This window comes from Rutilus rutilus, assembly GCF_951802725.1.
Source record: "Rutilus rutilus genome assembly, chromosome: 10".
NCBI classification, from domain to species: Eukaryota; Metazoa; Chordata; class Actinopteri; order Cypriniformes; family Leuciscidae; genus Rutilus; species Rutilus rutilus.
Genome location: NC_140215.1, coordinates 28,268,193 through 28,295,350, shown reverse-complemented (window position 1 = coordinate 28,295,350; position 27,158 = coordinate 28,268,193). Strand labels below are relative to the sequence as shown.

The following is a 27,158-nucleotide window of genomic DNA, read 5'->3' as shown; positions in this document are numbered from 1 at the left end:
AATGAGTGATGTGTGGGGGTGCAAAAGCAATTCTGCTGCTATGAAGACACTTTCACTCTTCTCTCTGTGCTTGCTGTTGCCATGGATGTGTATTAAGAGGCCATTGGATTAATTATCCGAGCAATTACAGGCTGAGCTATTAGAGGATTAGAGTTTAGCAGTGTAGGAGAGCTGGGATACATGTGCAGACCCGGCCTCACGATCACTGCCGGTCTCGTTGTTCTGTGTTTTTCAGGAAAAGTTCACACAAGTAGATATTCTTATTTTGATGACAGCAGCTGTGTGTCACGACCTGGATCATCCTGGGTACAACAACACGTAAGAGCCTCAATCATTTATAAACATTGTCGTTTATTACCCATCATGAAACATGTTTACCAGCCATGAAAATTAATACTTTTCTTCAGCAAGGATGCATTAAATTGAGCAAAAGTGACAGTAAAGACATTTATTATGTTACAAAAGAGTTCTATTTCAAGTAAATGCTGTTCTTTGCATCGGTTTCCACAAAAATATTAAGCAACACAGCTGTTTTTAACATTGATAATAATCTGAAATGTTTCTTGAGCACCATGTCAGCATATTTGGGGAAAAAAAATAGAATGGTAGTGTATAGATTGGTAATATTCCACTACATTATAGTTGATGTTTTGCCATTTAAAAATATTTCACAATATTACTGTTTTACCATATTTTTTATCAAAAAAATGCAGCCTTGCCTTGATGAGCATTAGAGACTTCTTTTAAAAACATAAAAAAATCGTACCAGCTCCAAACTTTTGAATGGTTTTGTATATATTTGTGTACCTAAAACACATTATTTTGCGCTTTTTCAGACGACAAAAGGAGATTAAAAAAAATGTGCTCGCTCTTGTCCATATAATGGCAGTGAATAGCGACCAGCATCAAGCTTTTTAAAAAAGATGCAAGATGTCAAATGGTCCCATGCGACACGTGTCATATATTTTAGGCGTTCTGGGGGTATACTGTGCTCGACGTGCACGTTCATGAAACTGTATTATCAATTAAACAACTACTACTATTAATAAAAAAAAGTAACATACTGTAAAATGGGTTAAGAAAGCTCACACAAGTAACGTGCTCCTCATTAGTTACGTCAAAATTATCCACTTTCTGTTTGAAAGAGTCCAGAATCTCTTCGGAAAAATAGTACGCCAAAAGAGTAGTATGTCTGAATACATAGTAGGCGAAAAACAGTAGGCGAAAAGTCCTCAGATGACCTACTACTTCTGCTGAGATTCTGAAGTGTGCATTCGATGGACACTTTACTATCCCATGAGGCCACAAGAGGGCATTTATAAATGGCAGTGAAGCGACGCAACTGATGTGGTAGGTCATGTGACAGTAGTGTGGCGGTTATGTGACGGTCATGTGACAAATATAGTACCTACTCAGACAGTACATGATTTCGGACTGAGTGATGGAATATGCAACATGTTTCTTTTAGGGTGAACTGTCCCTTTAAAGGAACACGCCGACTTTTTGGGACTTTAGCTTATTCACCGTATCCCCCAGAGTTAGATAAGTCCATACATATCCTTTTCATCGCCGTGCGTGCCGTAAAACTGTCTGACGCACCCACCGCTAGCCTAGCTTAGCACAAAGACTGGAGGTAAACGGCTCCAGCTAGCACACTGCTCCCAATAAGTGACAAAATAACGCAAGCGTTTTCCTATTTACATGTTGTGATTTGTATAGTCACAGCATGTACAGATAACAAGGTCACATGAGACACAGCCATCTTCTAACCGTATACATTCTGGGAACTATATTCTCAGAAGGCGAAGCACTGCTACTTAGCTAAAGTCCCAAAAAGTCGGTGTGTTCCTTTAAGATATAAGTCATTGTGTTCCACATTTTCCACATATGTGCTGCCACTTCGACACCAAATGCAAGCATAATTTGTGTTCACATTTGGCACCTGTCGAGTGTTTTTGGACTCTGTACACACCATCCTCTCTCTTTTCCAGGTATCAGATTAATGCGCGCACAGAGCTGGCCGTGAGGTACAATGACATCTCTCCTCTGGAGAACCATCACTGCGCCGTGGCCTTCCAAATATTCTCTCAGCCAGACTGCAACATCTTTGCCAACTTTGATCCTGAAGCCTTCAAACAGATTCGTCAGGTGTGCCTCAGGGCTTTCAGCACACACACACACGTTAATACATTACTCTTTGAGCAATGTATAATGACTCTTTGTGTTATTTCGTCTCTGACAGGGAACCATCACCCTGATACTGGCCACGGACATGGCCCGACATGGAGAGATTCTGGACTCTTTCAAACAGAAAGTGGATCACTTTGACTACACTAACGAGGAGCATGTTACTTGTGTGAGCTTTCTTCACCCATTTTACAGTATCAGTATTCACCTACTAAAAGTGCTGTGATGAGATTATTAATCTCTCTGTGACAGCTAAAGATGGTGCTGATCAAGTGCTGTGATATCTCTAATGAGGTCCGGCCAATGGAAGTCGCTGAGCCATGGGTGGACTGTTTGCTGGAGGAGTACTTCATGCAGGTAGATAAGCTAGCATTACAATACAGCTACAATAAATCAATAATAATAAAACATTTACTTTAAATCAGTATGTTGTGTGACCCACTTTATATTAAGTGTCTTTAACTACTATGTACTAACATTTAAATTAATCCTTCGATACAAAGCACTTATTGTGTACATACATGTTTTTACATTGTACTTATATTTAAAAACACCTGTATGTAATTACAGTTGTAATTCATTTCTGTAATCTATAATTACACTGTTAACCCACCCTTAAACCAACCCATACCACCAAACCGGTCCCTAACTTTACCCGTAACCCAACTGAATAGCAGCAAAAGTGTTTTGCAATACAATATTAACACAATAAATACATTATCAATCCATTTTTTACGTAATAGTAGTAAAAGTCACCTAGTATAAAGTGTGACCTAAAGTGTGACCTTGTTATTACTTGATTTTTTTTTTTTTTTTGCAAGAAATACTTTTATTCAGCAAGGATGCATTCAATTGTTTGAAAGACAACAAGTGTGTCCGATTTCACAATTGTTTTATAAAACTGTCAATAAGATGTAAAGTATTTGCTCTGGCTCGTTTTAAATGATTTTGTTCTGTTGGTTTGCTTGTTGTCATCTGTTGTTGTACAAGCAGGATTTGGCGGTTGGTCGGTGTGGTATTAGTCACGCCCCTTCCTCACTGTGATTGGACGGCTGGTTAAAAAGTTACAGTGAAGAGGGTTGTGTTTTACACAAAGTTGAACATTTTTCAACTCTTGGCATCTGAAAAAAAACGCTAAGTGCTCAGCATGACATAGACGCTCAGCAACTCGTTACGTTGCTACCGTTTTTAAAATGCGGCGCTCCAATTGAAAACTATTTTTAAAAATACACCGGCCTTAGGAAAAAAACGCTTTGATGGACACCCGGCCTAAAGATTTTTGTTTCATATAAATGTTTTAGAAATTCTTTCTAAAAAAAGAGTCCCGAAAAAAAAATTCATTCATTTTTCCTATAGAGATTTTAAAATAGTCTTTAATAAACAGACCAAGGCAATCAGCTACAAGGAGATTTTTTTTTTTTTTTAGTTGGACAAAAAGACAAAGGTACAAGACTTTGTACTTATAGGTAGTGTAGGCAATTTTTGGAGAGGCTAGCAATAGCCAGATAGATTTGAAAGCATGAGATCCCACCCTCCCTTCAAAGCGTCTCCAAAACCACGCCTCCTTTAAAACGCGTGAACGCACAGCAGAGTCTGCAAAGCATCACAAGACGAGAGACAGCGTTAAATTATTTTAAAAAAATTGGGTCAAGATAAGAAAGAGTATGAGTTTGTGATATATTTCCTCCCGCCTTACTGCAAAATGCTAGCTCTGTATGTGCTTAAATCCACAGTAAGGACATGTTTCCTTCACATAGAACACATGCACACTTCAGTAAGCCGACAGAAAGCAGATTAATGCGTTTACATGCTGGGTGAAATCGAGCTGTGACGATCGGTTTATGCTTAAGCCGTTTATGACCTCGCTCCGATAAAAGAAAACGGGTTAACGAGTTTAGATGATCGCGGCTTATTAAGCATAATCGGGTTTAGAACGTGCATGTGAAGGCACTCATTTCAGTATTTTGAAAGGATATGGAGATCAACTCAATTACATCATTCGCAGTGCTTCATGGGAGTGGGTGGAACTAAAGAGCTATCTTGGAGCGTTGCTTTTTCGACTGTCTGGTGTAAAAAATTTTTTACAGCATCATGGGTAAACCCAGCCCGATCTGCCGGCGATTTGATTTCGCCCTGCAGCTCAGGTTGGAAACATGTACATTCTTCTATCCTGCTTCTGTTACAAATCTGCGGGGACCAATCACAAACTGGCTTATCCACCCGGCGCGCTATTGGCAGGTTTAATCCATTTAACCTCTCGACGATGCTCAGTGGCTTCTTTAGTTTAACAAACAAATTGCTTGAGTGGGTGTAAATACCACTCACTTTCATGTTTAGTTTTTTTTGCCATTGCTGCTTCTGCAAACCACTGATCAATGCTCCAAATCAACACGTTTGTTGACACGTTTCCTGCCTGGAGTTTTCGCTGCAAAGTATGTCACCTGGATCATTGGTCTGATTGGTTGAAGGACTATCCAATTGCGCACAGAGTCATTTGAACTATGCCCGTTGAGCACGCCTCTTGTGCAGTAGAAAATACAGAGGAGACTCCCCAGACTAATGTTCAATCTTAAAAGATTGAGCGTGGTCTGGTGATAGCTAGACTAGGGTAATGTAGTTTTTCACTTCCAGAACCCTGAATGTCGGACTCTATGATGCTGAAAATTCAGCTTTGCCATCACAGGAAGAAATGACATTTTAAAATATATTAAAATAGAAATGTTTCATATAAATTGTAATTTTCACTGGATTTTTTTGATAAAAAAAAAAAAAGCTTTGGTAAACATAAGTGACTTCTTTCAAAAACATGTTCATAAATCATACAAACCCTAACATTCTGAATGATCTATCTAGACCATTTGTTTCTTCATCAGAATTGTGTTGTTCTCTCTCAAACAGAGTGATCGAGAGAAGGCAGAGGGTTTACCTGTCGCTCCTTTCATGGACAGAGAAAAAGTGACCAAGCCCACTGCTCAGATCGGCTTCATCAAGTTTGTCCTGATCCCCATGTTTGAGACAGTGATGAAGGTGAATTGGTTAGGTTAGGACCCAAAAGTACATTGTGAAACCTGCAGGCTATAATCAAACATCCCGATACTTAGTTGTGATATTGTTTGTCCTCTACGTGTTCCAGTTGTTTCCTCAGATTGAGGAGGTAATGGTACAGCCCTTACGAGAGTCCCGGGACAGATACGAGGAGCTTAAACAGATCGATGATGCCATGAATGAGGTCAGCAGAGTGAACATGATTGTGTGTGCGCGTGTGTGTTTTAAACTGGCATTAGCTATTCACATCTTTTCATCCGCTTTTTTTTTTTTTTTCAATAGGTGCAGAAAAAGAAAAGTGAAAATTTAACAATGGGAGGAAAAAAGAAATGAGGAAGGTCAATGTCAAAATGTACTATATGCTACTTAAACGTATCATTATAGTTATTATGGTTACACACTTTATTTTACAGTACGTGTACTTACCCAGGAAAGTACTGGTAATATAAGGTAACTACAGTTAGGTTCAGGGTCAGGGTTAGAATCTAGTCATTACCCAGTTATTGCAATTGCTATAATATAGTATGAACAGGGCTGTAAAATAAGGTGCTGCCGTTATTATTGGTGTTATCTTTACAGCAAAACCTACCTTGTCTTTGTTTGTTTCAGCTGGAATCTTCCTCAGGAGGCAGTAAAATGTGGGAAATTTGTGAAATCTTGGCCATCTGCTCAGAAAATCCAAAGCATCTTTCAGGGAATTGAATCGTGTACAGCTCAGCTATGAAATATTTGTGTTTTTATTTGGTTTTGTAAAAGTATAAACATTATACAGGATGTACAGATTTTTAGTCACTTTTACTCAAAAAATAAAAGTCTAACTTGAAAAAAAAGAAACTGAAGCCAAAAATCTCATTTTTAACAGAATTGTGTTATAACAGTTCATTGCTGTCCTCCATGAAATGGTACCACGTCCCAAGTGACGAGCGTGACTGAAAGTATAGTGCGCTCTAGTGGCCAAAGCATAACACAGCAACTTACCCTTCAGACAGAGACCGGGTAGTAAAGGCTTTACTGAATGTCGAATGAATAATAAAAAAAATCATAGTCATTGTGAATTAACTATTTATATCGCATAAAGCATGGCGTTCTCTCAGCTGGTGTTTTGAGGCACAGCGTTACTCTCTGTTTTACTTCTTTTATTGGGTTTAGAGCCGTTCGCTGTTGCTCTCTTCTTAGTCTCCTGTTCCAGCCTTTCCTGCTTCTTTTGCAAATATGACGCCATGTTGTCGAAGTTCACCTTATACAGGTGCTTAAACGGACTCTCCAGTCCCACAGAACCTGTGAAGAGAGGACGAGGGAAAATATACATTAACCCTATGAAGCCTGCTGTAGACTAATGAATCTCGAAGGCCTCTTTGCTGAAAACCCTGTTGTATACAATCTACTACATGCCTTCTGCCGTCTGATTGATAGTTTATACTTTTTAGGCCTTTTTTTGTAATAATGTCCACCTTTAGGTCGTAATACAGGTTTCTTTTGCTGGGAAATCTTTACAGATTTTTATGAAGTAAATACAAGAACGACTTTTAGACTGATTCCCACCTTGAAAGACATTCCACTGAGTCTGTAAAGCTTCAGTGACCTTCCTCAATTCAGGCGTCTCTGAGTCACACAGCTATAAACAAGCACAAGCGGTTAGTAAGAGAAGAGTTCACTTCAGTACATGGAAAGACAGTCACAGAAGAGCATGTATGGACCTTCCAGTTCTGCTCTGAGTATCGATACAGCAGCACATTCAAGTCTTCACTCTCCAGCAAGACCCACAGTTGGCTTTGTGAATCAAAGGTCACGTCCCAGGGGGCAAGAGGAAGAGCGAGAGTCTCGGCAGGGTTCAGGCTTCCCTCCGTCTCAGAATCCACCATGAAGAGCTGAACTGAGGGCAATCTACACAGAGGGATATGATAAAGCCCTTATTAACCTCTGACTTGTGATACTATTGTTGTCACTGAGACTCTCCCAGAATCCAGTTAGAAGGATGATCGCTGCAGAAATCTGATTAAATGAAACGCACCTCTCACACTGGACAGCTACGTGTCGCCCATCTGGTGAGCTGAGGATCCTGCTGACAGCAAACCTCTAAAGACACAAAGAGATTATATATATATATGTTTAACATAGTCACAGTGACATTAGCTCTCTTTAAAAGATCAGTGACAAATACAAAATAAACACACCTGAACTTGAATGGAAATAAACACTTAAGACTAGTGGCAAGAACCTGTTGAACTCGAATTGTCCCAAAAATCAAAAGGCACCCTATATTATAATTTAGTTCTAAATTATTAGACATTCAATTAATCGACCACAGTTAATTTTGTGATTCCAAAACTTTCAAGAACTGTATGTTCTTCAATAAAAACAAAAATCTGTTTTTAAAAGCACTTTTTTTCCCCCATTACATTTTTAGCATTTTAATTCAGTTAGATTGTTTTAATCCATACATATTTCATTCATTAATGTTTGATTTTAATTCAAAGGGTTTTAGGGATGGCAATAAAAAGGTAGATGTAATTAATAAAAACATTCAATCACATCATTAACAAATATTATTACATAAAACTTTATCTTGTTAATGTGTCTTCATGTAGTTAAAATATGATCATTTGATTTACATATTTTCAAATATAAATGAATATGATGCAATATATTAATTCAATTACTAATTAAAATATTTTTTTATGCATTTTCACGGTTTAAAATTATTTTTCATAAAAGCTTGCATCATGAATCAAAATATGAAAAAAATGTTTTTCCTCAAACTTTATCCAACATATTTCTGTGATCTGTCACAAACTCATTAAAATCCATATTAAAATAATTCTTGCAGTTTTTTCTTTTACCTGGAGAATTCACCACCTTGGTTTCTAATATTGCCATTACAATACTGTGAATTTTGCATATTAAAAATAAACAAAGCCCAGCTTTGTAAAATTATGTAAATTAAAGGTATAGCGGAGGATTTTCTTTTTCCGGGTGGATCATCAAGACTAGGGGTGTAAGAAAAAATCGATACACATGAGTATCGCGATATTTTATTTTGCAATACTGTATCGATTTTCAAAAACGCAATATCGATTTTTTTTTTTTTTACGTCCAAAAATATTCATGGTAAGACGGTGGTTCACGTTTATGTTGTTTAAAAGGCTCGCCGAACGGTGCATGTCCACTGGCACGGAGCGAGCGGAGCAAGCGTTTTCATTTCATTCCATGGAAGTCGAGCTTCACGCTCAGCAGTGCATTTTGGGATTGACAGCGGACCGGAGAAAGCGTTGAGAGCGACTGAGAGCGTCAAAAGGTTGGGCAGTTCTCGACTTTATGCAAATATCAAGCGAAAAACGCGGTCGGCAGTTTATGATGGATTTAGTGCGTAAATCATTTTGTTTACAAATTAGACGCTTTGCAGTTGTTTATATATGTTAAAGATTTTATTTTGGATGTGTTAATTGTTATTATATTGGCTGGGTTTATAAAATTGAAAGGATCTTTGCTTGGTGCATTTGGAAACAAGGTTGTCTATTTCTAAATGTAATCGCGTGCATGATGATTATACTGTCCGTGTGTTGAAAAAAACAAACACACTCGTAACAGACACACCCCAAAGCGGAGACGTTACCTACAGCGTTGCCAGCGGCACCGAGCGTAGTTTTGCCGCTGTAGTGGACGCGCACCGTGAAGCTGCGTTCACACCAAACGCGAATAGAGTGTCTGGCGCAAGTGATTTCAATGTTAAGTTAATGCAAAGACGCGTTTAGGCGCGTCTGGAGATCCTGTGGCGCGAATGAGGCGTTTAGCGCGGCAGACGTTAATTTGCCTCATTCGCGCGTCCAGTTCTTTTAAAATCTTTTATCACATAAAAACTTGATTTCAATAGGCCTATATGACACATTCATTTTGTTCAATTTCATTCATTTTCGTCCAGTTCACGTTGTTGTTTTGTATTGTGACAGGGGCTATGTATTTTCTTTTATTATGGCCTACTTGAGAAATATAAAAATTTGCTCACTAAGAACCTGTGAACCACAATACCAAACTGGCAGTCTGATTTTCTGTGAACTGAATTGTTAACCTAAAGTAAACTTCTTTGACTTTTATGCACATCATGTCTTTTTTTAAATATTATTTTTTCTAAAATTATTGTCCTACTTTAAAAAAATCCCAATATATCGCCTTATGCACAGTATCGAAATATATTGCAATATATTGAATCGTGACCCATGTATCGTGATACGTATCGTATCGCCAGATTCTTGCCAATACACAGCCCTAATCAAGACTATTGGTCCTCCTAAGTGTCAATCATTCTGGTGATATGTTTACGTAAGGCCGTCGTACGTGCTCGTGCACACGATTCACACGATGGCGTACGCTCAAAACACAGGTTGGGCTTCCCACTGATGCCGCAGTCGCAAAGTTTCTACTTGACAGGTAAAGTTTGACATGCTATTTGGAGAAATCCATTTAAAATCACTGCTAGTAAAAGTTAATGTAAGCTATGATTAGCTCGTGCACACGTTTAATAGGCGTTCCCTCTCGGGAGCAGGTAGAGTGTTGCGCATGTGCATTTTTTCAAAAAGTGGAGAGGGCGGTTCTTTTCTAAAATGCGGGAAAACCCTCCGTTATACCTTTAAGATTTTTTTTTTTACAATTAAAAACCAACTAAAGTTCTCGACTTAGACCCATGGGTTCCTGATACCTCCAATTGAAAACCGTATATCTAAGTCAATATATAACGTGATTATTTCCATGGGATTGTAGTACACATTGTGCGTAGCTTGAGTGTGATGTCTGTACGAATGGCTGATTGAAAACAAACAGACTCCACCTTTTCTGTGTCTGAGTTTTCAGAGTCTAGGCCAAGTTGCCTCAGGTCAACGCTGTGTAACCGCCGGCCAGTCTCATAATGCCAAACCTTCACTGTGCCATCCTGTGAACACAACCATGTCAGCCCTACAGTATTAAGACACTTATTTTATCACCCTTACAATCACTATCCCAACAGAATATCACAGTAGAACAGTAAAGAAAAGGTAAACTGGAAAACACCTACTCCTGAACCAGAGAGAAGCCAGTCAGGATGCCCTGCCGGCACAAGCAATGCACTGACAAATCTGCATGACAAATCGAACATGTTTGAACAAGCGCGAACAACATATGAGGCGTAATATCACTTGCATCCCACGGTCCACACTTACTCTCTGTGCCCTAGACAGAAAGCCTGAATGTTGTAGGGTGACCGCCGGAAGCTCACTCTGATCTTCTCATCTCGGTCTGCTGTTATGATATATTTATCATCTGGAGACAGAGTCTGTAGAGGAAAATGCAAAAGGATAAAATATTAAACTCAATTTTTTTGGGGGGGGATTTTGTAATAACACTCCTAAATAAAAACTGGCATATTTCAGCCATTTAATACTTCTCCTTTTTCTAGAGGTAAATGAAAAAAATTATAATATAAAAACAAAAATTGTTTTAAAGCTGTTAACCATATTAGTTAATTAGATAAATAACATCACAAATTATGTGAAAATAAAAGTGAATTTTACATATTTTCGTTCAGGTGCTGCACTAAGTTCCACAATGAAAAACAGGCACTTCCCTTCTCTAACTGAACTGTCCTTAAACCTACTGTTTGTGTTCAACATACCACATCCAGTAACATGGAGAGATGTCCCAGCTTCAGCTCTCCTGGTTTCTGCGGCTCCAGAACAGAGAATGAATATACATCCCCAGACTTATCAGCCACAAAGACTTCATCCTCAGCCTGAGTAAATACAAGAGACGTGCATCGCCGCACAACCCACCTACAACAAAACAACCACACAATTACATAGAGCCTTACAGAGAAATTACCATTAATGTGCCCCTATAATGCTACTAGGTTCCTAATATTGTTTTGGAAGGCTCCTTCAATAGGTTTACATGCATCAAAGGTTTTTTTTCTCATAATATACATTGCAGCATCACCTTTTTTCCTCACACTTTCTGAAATGGTTCAATAAAGTATCCAACCACTTCTTTCTGAGAGCCTACTCTGCTCTGATTGGTCAGATGGTCCACCTGTGTGATTGGTCGACTGTTTGGAAACAAAACTCCTATGAATTTCAGCTCTGGATCTTCCTCAGCACTTGTAAACACAGTGATACGAATCGTAACAACGGTGTCAGTATCAATTCAAGTCCAAGTCCTCATGCTTTGGAAGTGCATGCAAAATGGATATTTTTTTTTTAGGTTAAGTGCTCACGGAAGAGATGGGTTTTCAGCTGTCTTTTGAATGCTGTCAGGAATTAACAGCTATATTACACACTAACATGAAAGGTAATTTATGAAAAAGCAAAATAGAGGCACTTTAAAAGAACCATTCACCCAAAAAGAAAAACTCTGTCATCATTCACTCAACCTCATGTTGTTCCAAATCAGTTCCAAGTTGTTGTTTTTTGTTTGTTGTTTAACTATAATTTTCCCTTGATTAAAGAGATCTTGGACAGTCCGTGTGTGATGGTGAGTACTTTTTATTTTTTTAGGTAAACTTTCTTTACAAACCTCAGGAATGAGTGTGTGTTACCGTGTACTAATGCACTGCCACGATGGCTCGGTACAGAAGAGAACAAGACGCTTGTGGTCATCTGTGAGCGCTACATGCTTCCCAGAGGCTGAGGCAGCAAACGCAAGAATCCTGTCACTGTCCTTCTCCTCTGGTCCATCTCCAGCACTGCAACACACAAATATACATTTCAGGATATTTTTGCATCAGCAGATTATGAAGTACAATAACAAACTCACATATCAGAAGTATTACATTTACCTTTTATCACCACCATCAGCTTCCTTTGGTTTCTTCTCGGCTTTGGCACAGTCAAACACGAACGGCTCTCTATCAGAAAAATGTCAAAAGTAAACTAACATTACTTTTCTTCTTTTTTTTTTTTTTTGCACGAGTACAAAAAACTAAAACAAAAACAAGGAGCAAATACACAATATAGAGAGATAATAAAATATCAATGATGAAGACCTCTTAAATGAGTAATATATATTGTTTGATATTTAATAGCACATAACCATGCTGGTATAATGACTATGATCACTTGATTCATTTTCTGATATGTATGGATTTTGAAAATGCATTATTTCTAAATGTATTGTGACAGGTGTTCTATATCTTCTAGTCTATATACAGTGAGGAAAATAAGTATTTGAACACCCTGCACTTGGAAATCATGGAGGGGTCTGAAATTGTCATTGTAGGTGCATGTCCACTGTGAGAGACATAATCTAAAAAAAAAAAATCCAGAAATCACAATATATGATTTTTTAACTATTTATTTGTATGATACAGCTGCAAATAAGTATTTGAACACCTGTCTATCAGCTAGAATTCTGACCCTCAAAGACCTGTTAGTCTGCCTTTAAAATGTCCACCTCCACTCCATTTATTATCCTAAATTAGATGCACCTGTTTGAGGTCGTTAGCTGCATAAAGACACCTGTCCACCCCATACAATCAGTAAGAATCCAACTACTAACATGGCCAAGACCAAAGAGCTGTCCAAAGACACTAGAGACAAAATTGTACACCTCCACAAGGCTGGAAAGGGCTACGAGGAAATTGCCAAGCAGCTTGGTGAAAAAAGGTCCACTGTTGGAGCAATCATTAGAAAATGGAAGAAGCTAAACATGACTGTCAATCTCCCTCGGACTGGGGCTCCATGTAGGATCTCACCTCGTGGGGTCTCGATGATCCTAAGAAAGGTGAGAAATCAGCCCAGAACTACACGGGAGGAGCTGGTCAATGACCTGAAAAGAGCTGGGACCACCGTTTCCAAGGTTACTGTTGGTAATACACTAAGACGTCATGGTTTGAAATCATGCATGGCACGGAAGGTTCCCCTGCTTAAACCAGCACGTCAAGGCCTGTCTTAAGTTTGCCAATGACCATTTGGATGATCCAGAGGAGTCATGGGAGAAAGTCATGTGGTCAGATGAGACCAAAATAGAACTTTTTGGTCATAATTCCACTAAACGTGTTTGGAGGAAGAATGATGAGTACCATCCCAAGAACACCATCCCTACTGTGAAGCATGGGGGTGGTAGCATCATGCTTTGGGGGGGGGTTTCTGCACATGGGACAGGGCGACTGCACTGTATTAAGGAGAGGATGACCGGGGCCATGTATTGCGAGATTTTGGGGAACAACCTCCTTCCCTCAGTTAGAGCATTGAAGATGGGTCGAGGCTGGGTCTTCCAACATGACAATGACCCGAAGCACACAGCCAGGATAACCAAGGAGTGGCTCTGTAAGAAGCATATCAAGGTTCTGGCGTGGCCTAGCCAGTCTCCAGACCTAAACCCAATAGAGAATCTTTGGAGGGAGCTCAAACTCCGTGTTTCTCAGCGACAGCCCAGAAACCTGACTGATCTAGAGAAGATCTGTGTGGAGGAGTGGGCCAAAATCCCTCCTGCAGTGTGTGCAAACCTGGTGAAAAACTACAGGAAACGTTTGACCTCTGTAATTGCAAACTGTACCAAATATTAACATTGATTTTCTCAGGTGTTCAAATACTTATTTGCAGCTGTATCATACAAATAAATAGTTAAATCATACATTGTGATTTCTGGAATTTTTTTTTTTTTTGATTATGTCTCTCACAGTGGACATGCACCTACGATGACAATTTCAGACCCCTCCATGATTTCTAAGTGGGAGAAGTTGCAAAATAGCAGGGTGTTCAAATACTTTTTTTCCTCACTGTATGTTGGACTACAACATTAGGCTACATATTGAAACATACATTTAAAGTCAAAGTGTATTAAGCAAATGAATGCACAACAATAAAGCAAGCAGCAACTATTAAATATAAAAAAGATTGAATTAGATTTGAACTAAATATTAAGATAACAGTATGTTCATGTTTATATATATATATATATACACATATATATATACACATATATACATATATACATATATATATACACATATATATATATACACATACATATACACATATACATATACATATACATATATACATATACATATACATATATACATATACATATATACACACACACACACACACACACACACACACACACACATTCACATACATACATGATTATAAACCATGAAAATAGTGCAATATGATGATGCAAAATCGAATAAGAGACATCTTGGGAAAACTTTGCAGCACGGTACAGATATATGCAAAACCTCGAGTAACAGTCAATGAAAATTATGTTGATCATGTAATTGAATCGTTTAGTGATGGTTGTTCTATCACAGTGCAGAAATCCTGCTGAGTCTGACACTCCAGTTTTCACCATATCTGAAATAAAGAGCTAGAAATATGTAGACAGCTGACAGTCTAAAATACAGCTACTCACCTAGACTGTTTAAGGTGTATGGCAACTAAAGTAGTAGAACAGCTTGAAACAAACCAGTCTCCCTTTGAACACACTACTGCCATGATTGTTGCTCACGTGCGAAATGACAGTCGCGCGTTTAATACGTCATTAACATAAACGAGCAGGAATGTGGCATGACGAGACCGCCATTAAGAGTGTACCAAATAATACACTTTCACTACGAACAATACTTCTGTGTTATTAAAAAAAATGGTATTGGTTATTGGTATTCTATTTTGCTTCAAATTTGACATCGTTTCATTAAAAAAACAGCACCTCTTTTGCACTGGACATGATTACAATAATGTACTGGTGATGTTTAAGAGGGGGTGTGTTCGTTATGCATTATGCAAGGGCGGTACTTTAGTGTGCTTTAGCAGTACATCCAGCATACTTGTTGTACTTAACTCTTTTTCCTTTACTGGGATCTTTTTTGAGTTGAGTTGCAGTCGTTTGTGGAGATTCCTTAACCCGGTGCTTTGATTTTGTCACATTCAGGTAACTGAATAGGATCCAGTGACACTGAACTGCACAAAATACACAAAACATCTCATCTAGGTCATTCTCATGAATATCTTTTGGTTGTTGTATATTGTTTATGACGTGCATAGCAAACATTGATCAATGTGAATGTGATAGCTATTGCATTTTCTATATGCTGTCTGCTGTATAAATAACATTTCTGATTTCTAGTAACAGTTTCAAAAATAACAGTTTCATTGTTCTTAACAGCAGATGCACGAACTTTAAATTGTCGATGTTAAATATTTAAAATCACACGTTGTCACCATTTATCATGCAGCTGTTTTTCTCCATAGGGTTTCCACAGTAAAGATGGCAGCCTCTTTGCTTAGGGCAGGACGACTCGGATCTCTCAGGGTAAAATGCTATTTTTTAAATAAATATGCACGCATGTATGTTATAGTGCATTTGCACATATTATAACTCGTATTTTTTTAAACATGTGAAATTGTGAGAAATGTGTGTAGTCCGTTTGTGAACACAAGCTCTAATGTAGGCTGTCGCTCACTGAAGCATTTAATCCACTCAGACTCGACGCATGAATACATTCTATTGTCCTGTATTTACATGCACGACGATATTTACATGAAAATATTCCTAGTAGTAAAAAGTGCATTTACACAGTGTTAATCAGATATCATGCAACAGAACCCTGCAGCTGTAACAGTGTGAAATGTAGGGGTTTCAAAAAATTGATGATTATTTTTATTATTTTATTTTACGATTCTTTTTCTATATTTTCGTTTTTAGAAAATGTACCTAAAATTGCCAACATTTACTTGTTTGAATGTCCACTGCAAAAACTGAAGAGTGTTAGTCAACTTCACAGACTTCCAGTGAGAGAACACTATGTACTTTTTGCTGGCACATGTGTTTTGACACCACAGCAAAGATTAGTAGATTTGTGAAAACGACGTACGGCTGTATAAGTATAACTACATAATGGTGGTTGTGATTATTCATAGGCATTATCTGTGTGTTTTGAAATCTATGTTGTGTTTGTGTGTCTCTTGTTGTTAGTGTCTGCAGGCGGAGGGCTTGAGTTCCATCGGAAGAGCTCCTGCTGTAGCTTTCTGCTCAAAATCTGGGGACAGCAAGTCCAAAAAGCACAAAAAAGGTAAATCTTTATTATCTCAGTTTTAACATGTCATTCATTTGGGGGAGGAGCGCTCTGTATTTCAGATCCCGATGCCATACATGGGAGAATTTGAGGTTCAAATGGTTCAGGGAATGTGTCCTCTGACCTCAGCTGTTGTTTCTGTGTGTTTTGTTCCTCTCTCTAACTGTCATGTAGTAATACCATGCAAATGCATAAAAACATATGCATATTAAAGTCGTGGCCAAAAGTGTTCATACTCTGTCATTGACATAATATTATTGTCATTTGTCATTATTATTTTTTTAACCTATTTTCTAATTTAAACAATCTGACTTTATTATAATACTTTTATTTTTCTGTTCTGCATAATTCCCAGTCTTATACCAGTTTAAAATTCACATACAGGGTGATCAGGCCTCAATGCAATGATGAATTAAATGCATAAACGAAAAATGAAATTTTAATTTGAAATAGTTTTTGTTATAGGAGAAGAAAAAGACTGCAAAGAACAGTCATTTATACAGTTTAGCGGTCACTATACAAAAATGTGTGACCGCAGAATGCAGTGACTGGCCCATCCATATGGGATAGTTCAGACAGACATGTAGTAATATTAAGATGTTTGAACAGAATACAGTAGTTTATTTAGCCCTAATTCTAAATAATATGTGACCAATTAAAAGATATAGACTTTTTCCAGATATAACTGGATAAGTGTTTCTTAACTTTATTTTTTAATTTTTTTTAAATAAACTATCGCTGTATATCCAATTTGAAGTGTATCCAAGGAGGATAAGTGGGAACCAGTTAATGACTATGTTTCAGAAACAGATGTATTTGTTTTACAGTTTACAGGAGCAGCAACATCAACATTTATGATGTTTGAAACTTTTAACGAAATAATATCAATCACAGATCAAAATGTAGTACCAGCATCATACAGTAGTCAACATTTGAAGTAGATCAAAACCTTTCATCAAAGTTATACATGAACTTTGATGCACTTTTTTGATCCACTTCAAATGTTGACTACTGTATTTTTTGTGCGAGCAGCAGCATTTATGTGCAGTACATAAATAATTGGATTTATTGAGGCTTGAACTGACACCAGAAAACAAATTTTTATTTGACAGTGGTTTTGAAATGGAAATTAATTTTATAGGCATTGACAAATAGGTCTGCTGAGGAATGTTTTATGCGACTTTAGTCCATTTGTTGAATGTGTGAGTTTTGCCATTTAACTTAAATGCAATTTTAGGTAAGAAATAAGTTTTATTTTACCTGAAAACAAACAGACTCACATCTATATTGTTAATAAACGTACCAATATAAAAAAAAAAAAAAAAAAAACACACAAATATGACTTTGCAAGGCTGGGATGTTGATTATAATTTAAAGGAAACTCCTGGTTTTTCTCTTGCTTTGTTTTCTCTGTGGGCATTTTTGAAACAAGTAAAACTGGTCACATGGCGTTCTTGAAGATAACCTATGAACTATGATCCATAAATGTTTCTGTGCTCTATGTTCCTCTGACATTAGAAGTGGCATTGGGCTTAAGAAAGAGCTTGTTGTGTGTTGCACTGCCATATATTTACATGCTTAGTGCTATATGTGGACGTCCTCACTTCCTATATATGTGACCTTGACATTTAGAGGTAAAGAATGCACTGCATGAAAGCCTTCATGAAGCCACTCCCTCTGTTCCTTCAAGAGAATCTGGTGAAGCCAAAAATCCAACAAGTGACTTCTTGTTGGAAAAAAACTGAACAAAACATGTTTTGTAATGAACATTGCACAAATATAAAAAAGCATATTTTTAAAATGTAAAAAAGCATTATTATCAATATTTAATAATAATGATTATTATGTGCTGTTACTACAATTTGATCATGTTTAACCACAAATTCCCATATATTGTTTTATTAACAGTTGTCATCTGATTCTGGTTTACTGGTGATACTTTAAATAACTGTTACATGAGAACATTATGAATAGAGCCTTTTAGCTTCAGTAATTATGTAATAATTATTGAATCTACTACACTTTAACTTGTGTGTAATGTGAAATTTTCCATTGAAATTATTATTATAAAGATATTGCCTCGTTTTAGGGTGCTTTCACACTTGGTTCGATTGTCTGGTCTGAATCTCAGTTCGATTGCTCCTGCCCTCACTGGATTATGTTCACATTGTATTATTTGGGTCCGAACCGCTGTGCGATTGCTTCATCAATGCAGCTGGTGTTTACACGTATTGCTTGGTAACGACGACAGAAGGCAGCAAAATGCATAGCGCTGCTCGCCTCACTTTTATAGTTTGGTTTCTGAACCTTTGGCTTTGTTTTCAAAATATCAGCACTTAACAGCACTTGCGTCTGTCTGCCGTGAATGTACTGCAAGTGTTCTAAAGAATGTGGTAGTCCATTTCTGCTGAAGGTGAGGAGAAATTAGACATACGGTGAAATGCAGACAAACACAGTTTTATCGAATCAGCGGTTCACTTCTGCAATTTAGTACGATTGCATTCATATCAGCAGCAAACCATACTGGGGTTCACATGGAATGTACCCCAGACCACCTTTTTTATGTGTACTCGGGTACGGTTCGTGGGTGTGCATCCAGGTTCGGAAAACAACGTTCACATAATCCAAACCAAACTCTGATGTCTATCGAACCCGGGTGCGCACCAAAAGTGCTAGTGTGAAAGCACCCTGAAAGGGTGTCAGTAAAAATTTATTTACAGGCTTTACTGAATGTGAAATATATTTAGGTGCCTTTTTTTGTCAAAGGGCCCCTTTTTATTAGCTGTAGTTCAGATTTGACTTGCATCAGTCAGGTTATAAGGTGTTTAAAGCTCCACCACCTCAGTGGATGCTCATCTGCCTTTATTGTTGAAGAAACTGGGTGAGTTATTTTGCTGAATGAATTTAGCGGTCTCCATTCAGCCTGATAATGCATGTGATGAATAAAATTTAAAGTTTGCCCTCCTTCCCCCTCCATCCTAGAAAAAGCAGCACCAAAAACATACTTCGATATAGAAAAACTTGTCCAGCACAAATCATTTGTGGAATTCCCCCAGAAGGAAGTTGCAGCTTCAGTTGCTGCTGCCTCTACAGAAACTGCATCTGCTGCTGCCGCTGCACCTGAACCAGTTGTAACTGCCACTGCAGCTCCTGCTGCAGCAGAAGCACAAGCTGAAGCCGCTGCCCCTGCAGCTGAAGCTCCTGTAGTTGAAGCCGCTGCTCCTGCAGCTGAAAAGGTTGTACCTGTAGTTGAAGCCGCTACTCCTGTAGTTGAAGCTGCTACTCCTGTAGTTGAAGCTGCTGCTCCTTTAGCTGAAGCCGCTGCTCCTGCAGCTGAAACGATTGTACCTGAAGTTGAAGCCGCTGCCCCTGCAACTGAAGCTCCTGTAGTTGAAGCTCCTGTAGTTGAAGCCGCTGCTCCTGCAGCTGAAGCTCCTGTAGTTGAAGCTCCTGTAGTCGAAGCCACTGCAGCTGAAACGGTTGTACCTGAAGTTGAAGCCGCTGCCCCTGCAGCTGAAGCTCCTGTTGTTGAAGCCGCTGCCCCTGCAGCTGAAGCTCCTGTTGTTGAAGCCGCTGCCCCTGCAGCTGAAGCTCCTGTTGTTGAAGCCGCTGCCCCTGCAGCTGAAGCTCCTGTTGTTGAAGCCGCTGCCCCTGCAGCTGAAGCTCCTGTAGTTGAAGCCGCTGCCCCTGCAGCTGAAGCTCCTGTAGTTGAAGCTGCTGCCCCTGCAGCTGAAGCCGCTGCTCCTGCAGCTGAAACGGTTGCACCTGAAGTTGAAGCCGCTGCCCCTGAAGTTGAAGCCGCTGCCCCTGTAGTTGAAGCCGCTGCTCCTGTAGTTGAAGCCGCTGCCCCTGAAGTTGAAGCCGCTGCCCCTGTAGTTGAAGCCGCTGCTCCTGCAGCTGAAGCTCCTGCTGCATTAGCTTCTGAAGCCGCATCTACAGAAGAAGCCCCTGCCCAAGAAGCAATAGCTGAAGTTGTTAAAGCTGTCAGTGAAGTTGTTGCAGAAGCAGCCCCTATTGAGCCGGTTGCAGAGGCAGCTCCTGCTGAAGAGCTGGTAGATTCTGCCCCTGTGATCACAGATGCTACTGAAGTTCCAGCAGAAGTTGTGGAGACGCCTGAGGGTACACACCATATCCCCCTATAACCCCCTTTCATATATTGGGATACAGCTATTTTTTTACAGCAGTTTTTTTTTTTTCTCAGTTTTGGTTATGGGCTTTACACATACACATTTGTAATGTTAATGGTAAAGATGTAATCACAATTTATTTTATTTTTTTTACCTTTTTATTACAGTTACAAATACATTACAATGTGTCATTGTATATGTGTTAGTGCATAGCATACATGCAAAAAGCTTTTAGGGGTGAAACGGTTCATAAAACACCTACAGTTCATTATACATTTAGAATATTTTTGTATACATTACTCACACCTAAGAACACCTCTGAGAATATAAACAATATGTGAATTGTAATTGTGATTTACCTTACATAAACAAAATCCTATAGGGTAAGCAAGTCATTGATTTAAATAATTAGATCAAGTACTGGATAATTAAACCTTTGTGGTGTGGTACATGGTGTAGTACTTCATGTGACACTAATACAAGTGTCATTGACATTGACATCGACATTGACATTCTTATTTACTGTACTGAACTGTAAAACTGTGACACCAGAACCCTGATACAATCTGTACCTTTAGAAACCGTTACACCCCTAATGGCAGCAACATCACAGCAGAAACCATGACTCAAGTTACTCATTCAGGGCTATATTCATTTTCTAAGCTGGGGCAGAGACAGCACACCATTTGTCTTGAAGACTTTTGATGGTGTATTTTAAGTCTATGCCTGGTTTTCAGTTCATGAACATAGCCAGTCTTCCCATCCGTCATCCGTCTTTACGCATGTATTCATTATATATGTTTGTTTTTAACGTTTTGACTCTCCATGTTATGCAGTGCATGTTCTTTATTTTTGCAACTCTTCTACACTCATCTGTTTTGGTCTCTTTCTTTTCTTTCATTTCTGTTTATTCACTTATTCATTGTTAAATGTTTTGACCTCTTGTATCCTGCTCCTTTCTTCCATTGCTTCTCTCGTTGATATCTTTTGTCGTCATTTAGTCCTTGCATTTTAAGTCCTTGTGTTTTTGACCCAGTGCTCCTCAAATGTAACTGTATTTACTAGGGCTGTCAATTTAACAAATTTTGTACAGTTATTTGATAAAAAAAACATGTGACATCACATTTAATCAAGTTGAAGTTCTAATAATTTTTTTGGCCATCAATTTAACAAATTTTTGTACATTTAATTCTTAAAAACTTGTGGAATAATGAATTTAAACATCTCAGGATACGACTGTAACCTATGTTCCCTGAGAATAGGGAACGAGATACTGCGTCGATGACGCAATAGGGAACACCCTCCATGTGAACCGGTGTCTGAAAGCTTATCCAATCACAGCAGTCGTTATTGACTGGCGACAGCCTATGACGTCACTACTAGTGTGACCCGGAAGTATAAAAGGGGCGCCTAGAGAACATGTCATCCACTTATCGTCTGAAGGGACTGTTCAGCAGGCATCCCAGAGGCATGGCAAAAAGAAGCAGTGTCTCGTTCCCTGTTCTCAGGGAACATAGGTTATAATCGTAGCCTGAGACGTTCCCTTTCGAATGGGAACTCGCACTGCATCGATGACGCTATGGGGAACGATATACAAACCCACCATGCTGAGGGGAATGCATGCCAATTATGGCTGTGACAGAAACGTCAGAAATGGCAGTTTCACTGAAATGCCAAAAAACACTCCCCCTTCGGGTCACATACAGGCTGTTAGTGACATTATTCTCTACGACCACTGCCCAAGCAATATGCCTCAAAGAGGCCTCAGAAACAATGAAGGCCTACCAAGGCCACTCAAAAGCTTGGAACCAACAGCTTCCATGGAAGGGGTTCCTTTAAGGGAATATGGCCAGGCAGTCCAAAAGGAGTCTCGTCCAGTCACTTTCTGAGGGGGACTAAAGTCAACCCCATAAGCCACCAGTGATGCTGATCTGGTCTAATTTACTGACCTAGTCTTGCCAACAACCTGTCTGTTTCCTAAACAGAGTCTCTCACATTATCTGCTCTACCTGTGGAGGCATCCGATAGGAAGAACTGCATATAGTGGCAGTAGTCACACACAAACAAAACCATAGAGGCAGGCATCCTGAGGAGTAGAACTCAGCATGGCGCTTTTATAACCCTTGCAAATGAGGGGAGTAACTCTACTCAATCCTGGATCTACACAGTGTTTGGAGTATTGTGGAGGCTGGGCACTCTAAACAAGGAACTCTTAATAAGGGGAGGGCCTCCAGCTCTAGTGCTTATCTAACAGGGAGGCCTCGTGAGAGTCCTTCGACCTTCTGACTAGTCTTAGTGTTAGTTTAGTGTTTCTCACAGAAATTCTGTGGGCCTGGTTTTCCTAGTTTGCATTGCCAACAGGCAGTGTACTCAGGAGAAGTGCTATCGACCCTTTAAACAAGGGGAGTACAATCTTACTCTACCTGACTATCAAGGAGGCCTATAGAAAGGCCTGCAGCTTCAATTGTCAAGAGCGTCAGCCCATGGCAGTGCTTAGGCTCAGCCCCAGCCCCAGTGGTGCAGGGTGAATGAACTAAAGCTGTGGGTAGCAAAAACAATCTAATCATGACCCTAACAAGGGGAGTACTACCAGCATAACCTTGATTTTTTTTTTTTCTCTGGGTCTATTTATCTTGTGATACCAAGACAGTTTCATTGTTTCTCGGCTAAGCCCAAGGGAAATGGAGGTCTCAGGAGGCCAACGACATTTAACCTTGAGACTTGAAATTGAATTCAAGGAGCCTAGAGAGAAACCAACTTAAGGCCTAGCTGGATGGTTCTAGCTACTAATTCAGCTCTGAAGAGTGGAGGCCTCAGCACACTGCTGCCTACTCTCTCCTTTCAGAGAGAGAAAGGCCTGACAACAGCCAGAAGATAGCCTGCTACCTATGCTGCTATTTATTCTTTCCCTTAACATCCACTAGCACTTATCGTCAAATGCAAAGTCGGGCCTAGGCTAGACGACTCTAGTAGTAAGAGGAGGCCAGTACCAGGGAAACTAGACCTTACAGATGATGAACTGAAGGGCTCTAGCTCTAAAGAGCCTACACTCAGATACTGAGGGGCTCGGGGCAAGGCTGCTTCTAGCAGATCGCCTCCAAACACTCCTAGTACACATGCCTAAGCCAGATATTGAAGCACACACCTGAATATCGTATGTCTGAAGTTCAAAACTATAGTCTCATTAAAACAACTCTCTAAAGTGAGAGGAGACCTGCTATATAAATACAATTTTACAGAGCGGTGGCCTCAGAAGAATAACCCCCAAATGGGAGGAAGCCATCTCACACTAAACTGAATTGATCTGTTTGAAGCTCATGTGCACAGTGGCCTCACTAGAGAATTATCTATGAGATAAAGCCAGCCTGTACACTACTGGGTGACCACAGATTGGCACTACCTACTACATAAACCTGATGACTCTAACACAAGAGGAGGCCTATGAAAAGGTATGCAAGCCTACCTATAAACTAGGAACTTCAGGGTCCTATTTCGTAATCCTATTCGTAACTTCCTATCAAACACACCCCTTAATACTTTCTAAACAGGGATCCGAGGTCTATTGTTTAACAATCTTTTTAATTAGACCTACCAAGATCATCCCGCTGCTCGTAGAGCGGTGGCCTAAACATTGTTCTCAGAAAGGCCTACCAGCCAAAAGCTAGAAAGGCCGCACTCACTACCAAGCCCGACGCCAGACCTTCAGAAGGGTTCCGTATTGAAGGAAAAAATCATCATAGGTCCAGCCTCAGGCCTGATGTAAGAAGCGCCAGGGGTGAAGAAGTGGGGGAGAGAAGAGAGGAGAGGGTGGTTGTTATTCACCCTCAGTGGAAGGGGATCCTTCACTGATGCTGAGAGCGCCTGTGCTGGATCACCTCCCTCAGATCCTTCTTCTTCCTCGAATCGAGAGGCGACGCTGAACCTCTGGCCCTGTCTCCGATCCTCGAACTGGGATGGGCCAGGACCCCCTGGCTGTCTGGGCGTGGATTCGGATCACAGCGGAATGCATGATTTAAATGCAGCCGAGCGCGCCTTTACCTCTCTGAACTTTTCCACCACTGTCTCAACGGAGGCACTGAAAAGTTTAGATGGTGAAACCGGCGCATCGAGGAGAAAACACTTTTCAGCTAGGTTCAGCCACAGATGTCTCTCTGTGGCCACCAAACGACCTTTCAATCGAGGCAGCGGTTTGTTTGGTGGCCCGAAGAGCCAGATCTGTGTTGCGGCGCAGCTCGTCCACTGCATCAGGGGAGAGACCCTGACCCTGGTCCAAATCCTTCAGCAGGTTGGCTCGGTATCATGTGTAAACACAGATATCATGTGTAAAGCAGCCCCAGCCTTACCCGCTGCCGCGTTTTGCCGTGATTGGACGCCGGTTCACGTGGAGGGTCGTTCCCCATAGCGTCATCGACGCAGTGCAAGTTCCCTTTCGAAAGGGAACTTGAGACGCTCGTGGCGCAAGGTGCCAAAAAAAAAGTGAGACACGGCACAAGACACATCTGTTTAGCACATTTATATTGACCAACAATTTAAAAAAAGTACATATGGTCCTGTGTGAATGGCCCCTAAGTCTACAACGGGCAAACAGACAAAATAGACTACTGCTGAATATAGGTTTAATTTAATGATTTAATGAATCTTAAAATCTTACACAGTGATGTCATTAAATTGTTCATTAATCAGCATATCATGTAATTCAATAAAAATGTTGATTGATGATTTAATTGACAGCCCTATTATTTACCTTTTTTCAATCTATGTACCCACCCTCCACCTCTCACCCATCGGTAAAGATGAAGCTACATTTGTCATGCTTTCTTAGTGTTAATGGAAAATGTCACTTTGTCAAAACAAATGTTTTCTTTCTTGTTAATGTTAAAGTTACCACAGCGGCACTGATGTCACCACATGTGATGCACTTCTGTGCTTTTGACTACTTTGGTTTTTCTTAACAGTACGAGTATGGTAACATGTAAATGTACTTTGACCTTATCTTTCTTTCCTGTTGCCCTCTCCTTACCCAAACGCACTTTCTTTGTCACTGTCTCACTTTTCTTCCCAGGGGGTCGCATGATATCAGTAATCGGTTAATTATCCTCTTATCTTATCCTGTGTACTGTGGTTTAAATGTCAACGTTAAATATGAAATGCCCACTGTTCCTTACCCACTTTCCCAATGTGGTGTATGGTGCATTGAGTGAGATTTGAGTTTGCACTGTTTGCTGTATGTGGAATGGAAGCAACAGTTTATTACCAGATGCAAAATTAAGAATGTACGACAATTGCTTGAATTAATAATCAGTATGTTTGATGGGCATTTATTTATGGTTATTACACAATGGCTCATCACTTCTGAAATGAAATGCTTCCTTTTCATTTCAGTAGATGCAACCTCTGTCCTAGTTACTCACCGCCTGACCTTCTCCTTTACTCGGTTTTCTTTAGTTCACTAGATCTAGCCTTCACACCAGGCACTCTTCTCATGCATGAGGGTTAAAGAAGACTGATTTCTTCCTTAATGTACAAGATATCAAGGATTCTGGCATCTATATGCTTGTTTGTAATTTATAGATGATATAAGCATTTATTAATTGATGTGTTTCCTGTGATTGTCAGCTGGATTGGATCCCATTCAGAAACTTTTCCTAGATTCAATTCGTGCATACTCATCAAAAAGCGGGTACATGGTGTTTTACTATCATACTCTCACGTTCGATTTTGCTGCTCTTATAATTGTTTAATCTTGCATTATAATTAAGTGTATAATTATTTTCATGTTTTCTCAGTGCCACTGGTCTAGTTGATGCCGGTCCAGAGTATCAGAAGGCTCTTGCTGATGAAATAGGCAAACTGCAGCGGTTGTACGGTGGTGGTGATCTGACTTCCTTCCCAGAATTCAAATTCCATGGTGTGTTAACCTAACATTAAAGCTAATTGCTTAAGAATTGATGTCAGTTTCAACACTCCTTTAGATTTGTTCACACAATGCTATTCCATGACAGTTTGTAGTTGTGGCATTTGTTTTAGGTCTGAAATTTAGTTTTGTTTGATTGTTACTGCATTCGTCCTAAAGTTGAATTTTCTACTGTGCATTTATCTAACATTTTCCCTTTTTGTGTTTACAGAGCCTAAATTTGATGACGTGTCCAAGTAAAGTTCTGTTTTCCTCCCCTGTCCCTCAGTCCAATTTTGTGAAAGAGGTCTTTAAATAACTTGTCTTTCATCTGTGAAAGCTAATATTTTGTGAGATTTTTAATGTTGTGAGACAAAATAGCTATTTTTCAAAAATTATCATGTCAAATGGAAAACACTACCTATTTCATGGACTATAACGCACATGTGGAAGAGAACATTTCTCAGCTGTAAAATAAATGCTAGTCGCTTTTCGCAATGTTTGTCAGTGAGTTTAAGTATCTGGGGAAAGAGCTGAATAAACTGAGCCAACACTTGTTCTGTCTGGTCTGTTTGTTTTATTTTTTAGAAATGGTTAATAATGTAAAATTGTGTGAAGAGGTATGAAATATGATATATTTCATCAGAGATCTTGGATTATTAATATAAGTTATGTTACATTTACTGGAAATTGGTAAGTGGAGAAAATGCCATACAAATGGATCTTAAAAAAAATATAGATATGAGTTATGGGGGTGGGGGGTTATTTATAAGGTCCAAAACAGTGTATTTTAAGGAGGAATGCAATGGCTGTACTATAAAACGTGACAATTTTGACTTTCACTTAAAATGTAAATCAGCTT

General features: G+C 39.4%; 3 protein-coding genes across 4 annotated transcripts in view; 2 read left to right on the top strand and 1 right to left on the bottom strand.

Moving 5' to 3' along the window:
• The window catches only part of pde9aa (phosphodiesterase 9aa), a 30,036-nt gene extending 24,080 nt beyond the window's left edge, over positions 1-5,956 (top strand). For both annotated transcript variants that reach the window (XM_084420986.1, XM_084420985.1), the window contains exons 12-19: positions 236-318; positions 1,992-2,148; positions 2,243-2,356; positions 2,440-2,544; positions 5,086-5,214; positions 5,321-5,416; positions 5,515-5,570; positions 5,842-5,956. In XM_084420986.1, the coding sequence (XP_084277112.1) occupies positions 236-318; positions 1,992-2,148; positions 2,243-2,356; positions 2,440-2,544; positions 5,086-5,214; positions 5,321-5,416; positions 5,515-5,565 (735 nt within the window). In that variant the 3' untranslated portion in view covers positions 5,566-5,570; positions 5,842-5,956. The remainder of the gene's footprint in view (positions 1-235; positions 319-1,991; positions 2,149-2,242; positions 2,357-2,439; positions 2,545-5,085; positions 5,215-5,320; positions 5,417-5,514; positions 5,571-5,841) is intronic.
• Positions 5,952-14,759, bottom strand: wdr4 (WD repeat domain 4). The gene is made up of 11 exons (XM_084420987.1): positions 14,614-14,759; positions 12,035-12,103; positions 11,795-11,941; positions 10,877-11,033; positions 10,425-10,537; positions 10,280-10,340; positions 10,055-10,156; positions 7,244-7,308; positions 6,930-7,116; positions 6,775-6,847; positions 5,952-6,510 (listed from the first exon to the last, which is right to left on the bottom strand). The coding sequence occupies exons 1-11, from the start codon at positions 14,694-14,696 to the stop codon at positions 6,323-6,325; spliced, it is 1,245 nt and encodes a 414-aa protein (XP_084277113.1). The 5' UTR covers positions 14,697-14,759; the 3' UTR covers positions 5,952-6,322.
• A 222-nt stretch (positions 14,760-14,981) lies between these two features.
• Positions 14,982-26,852, top strand: LOC311298227 (uncharacterized protein). The gene is made up of 7 exons (XM_084420984.1): positions 14,982-15,132; positions 15,453-15,513; positions 16,177-16,273; positions 19,259-20,395; positions 26,020-26,083; positions 26,190-26,311; positions 26,529-26,852. Exons 2-7 carry the CDS (start codon positions 15,469-15,471, stop codon positions 26,555-26,557), a joined length of 1,494 nt encoding a protein of 497 aa, XP_084277110.1. The 5' UTR covers positions 14,982-15,132; positions 15,453-15,468; the 3' UTR covers positions 26,558-26,852.
• The last annotated feature ends 306 nt before the right edge of the window (positions 26,853-27,158 follow it).

Excerpts from the sequence above, each read along its gene's own strand:
- wdr4 (XM_084420987.1), bottom strand. The coding sequence starts at position 14,696 with ATGGCAGTAGTGTGTTCAAAGGGAGACTGGTTTGTTTCAAGCTGTTCT. Across the intron at positions 10,157-10,279 it reads GGCTTCTCTCTGGTTCAGGA|GATGGCACAGTGAAGGTTTG; the intron begins GTAGGTGTTTTC and ends TTGTGTTCACAG. Across the intron at positions 7,309-10,054 it reads AAAACTCAGACACAGAAAAG|AGGTTTGCTGTCAGCAGGAT; the intron begins GTGGAGTCTGTT and ends TTGTGTCTTTAG.
- LOC311298227 (XM_084420984.1), top strand. The coding sequence starts at position 15,469 with ATGGCAGCCTCTTTGCTTAGGGCAGGACGACTCGGATCTCTCAGG. Across the intron at positions 16,274-19,258 it reads GTCCAAAAAGCACAAAAAAG|AAAAAGCAGCACCAAAAACA; the intron begins GTAAATCTTTAT and ends CCTCCATCCTAG. Across the intron at positions 26,084-26,189 it reads GCATACTCATCAAAAAGCGG|TGCCACTGGTCTAGTTGATG; the intron begins GTACATGGTGTT and ends ATGTTTTCTCAG.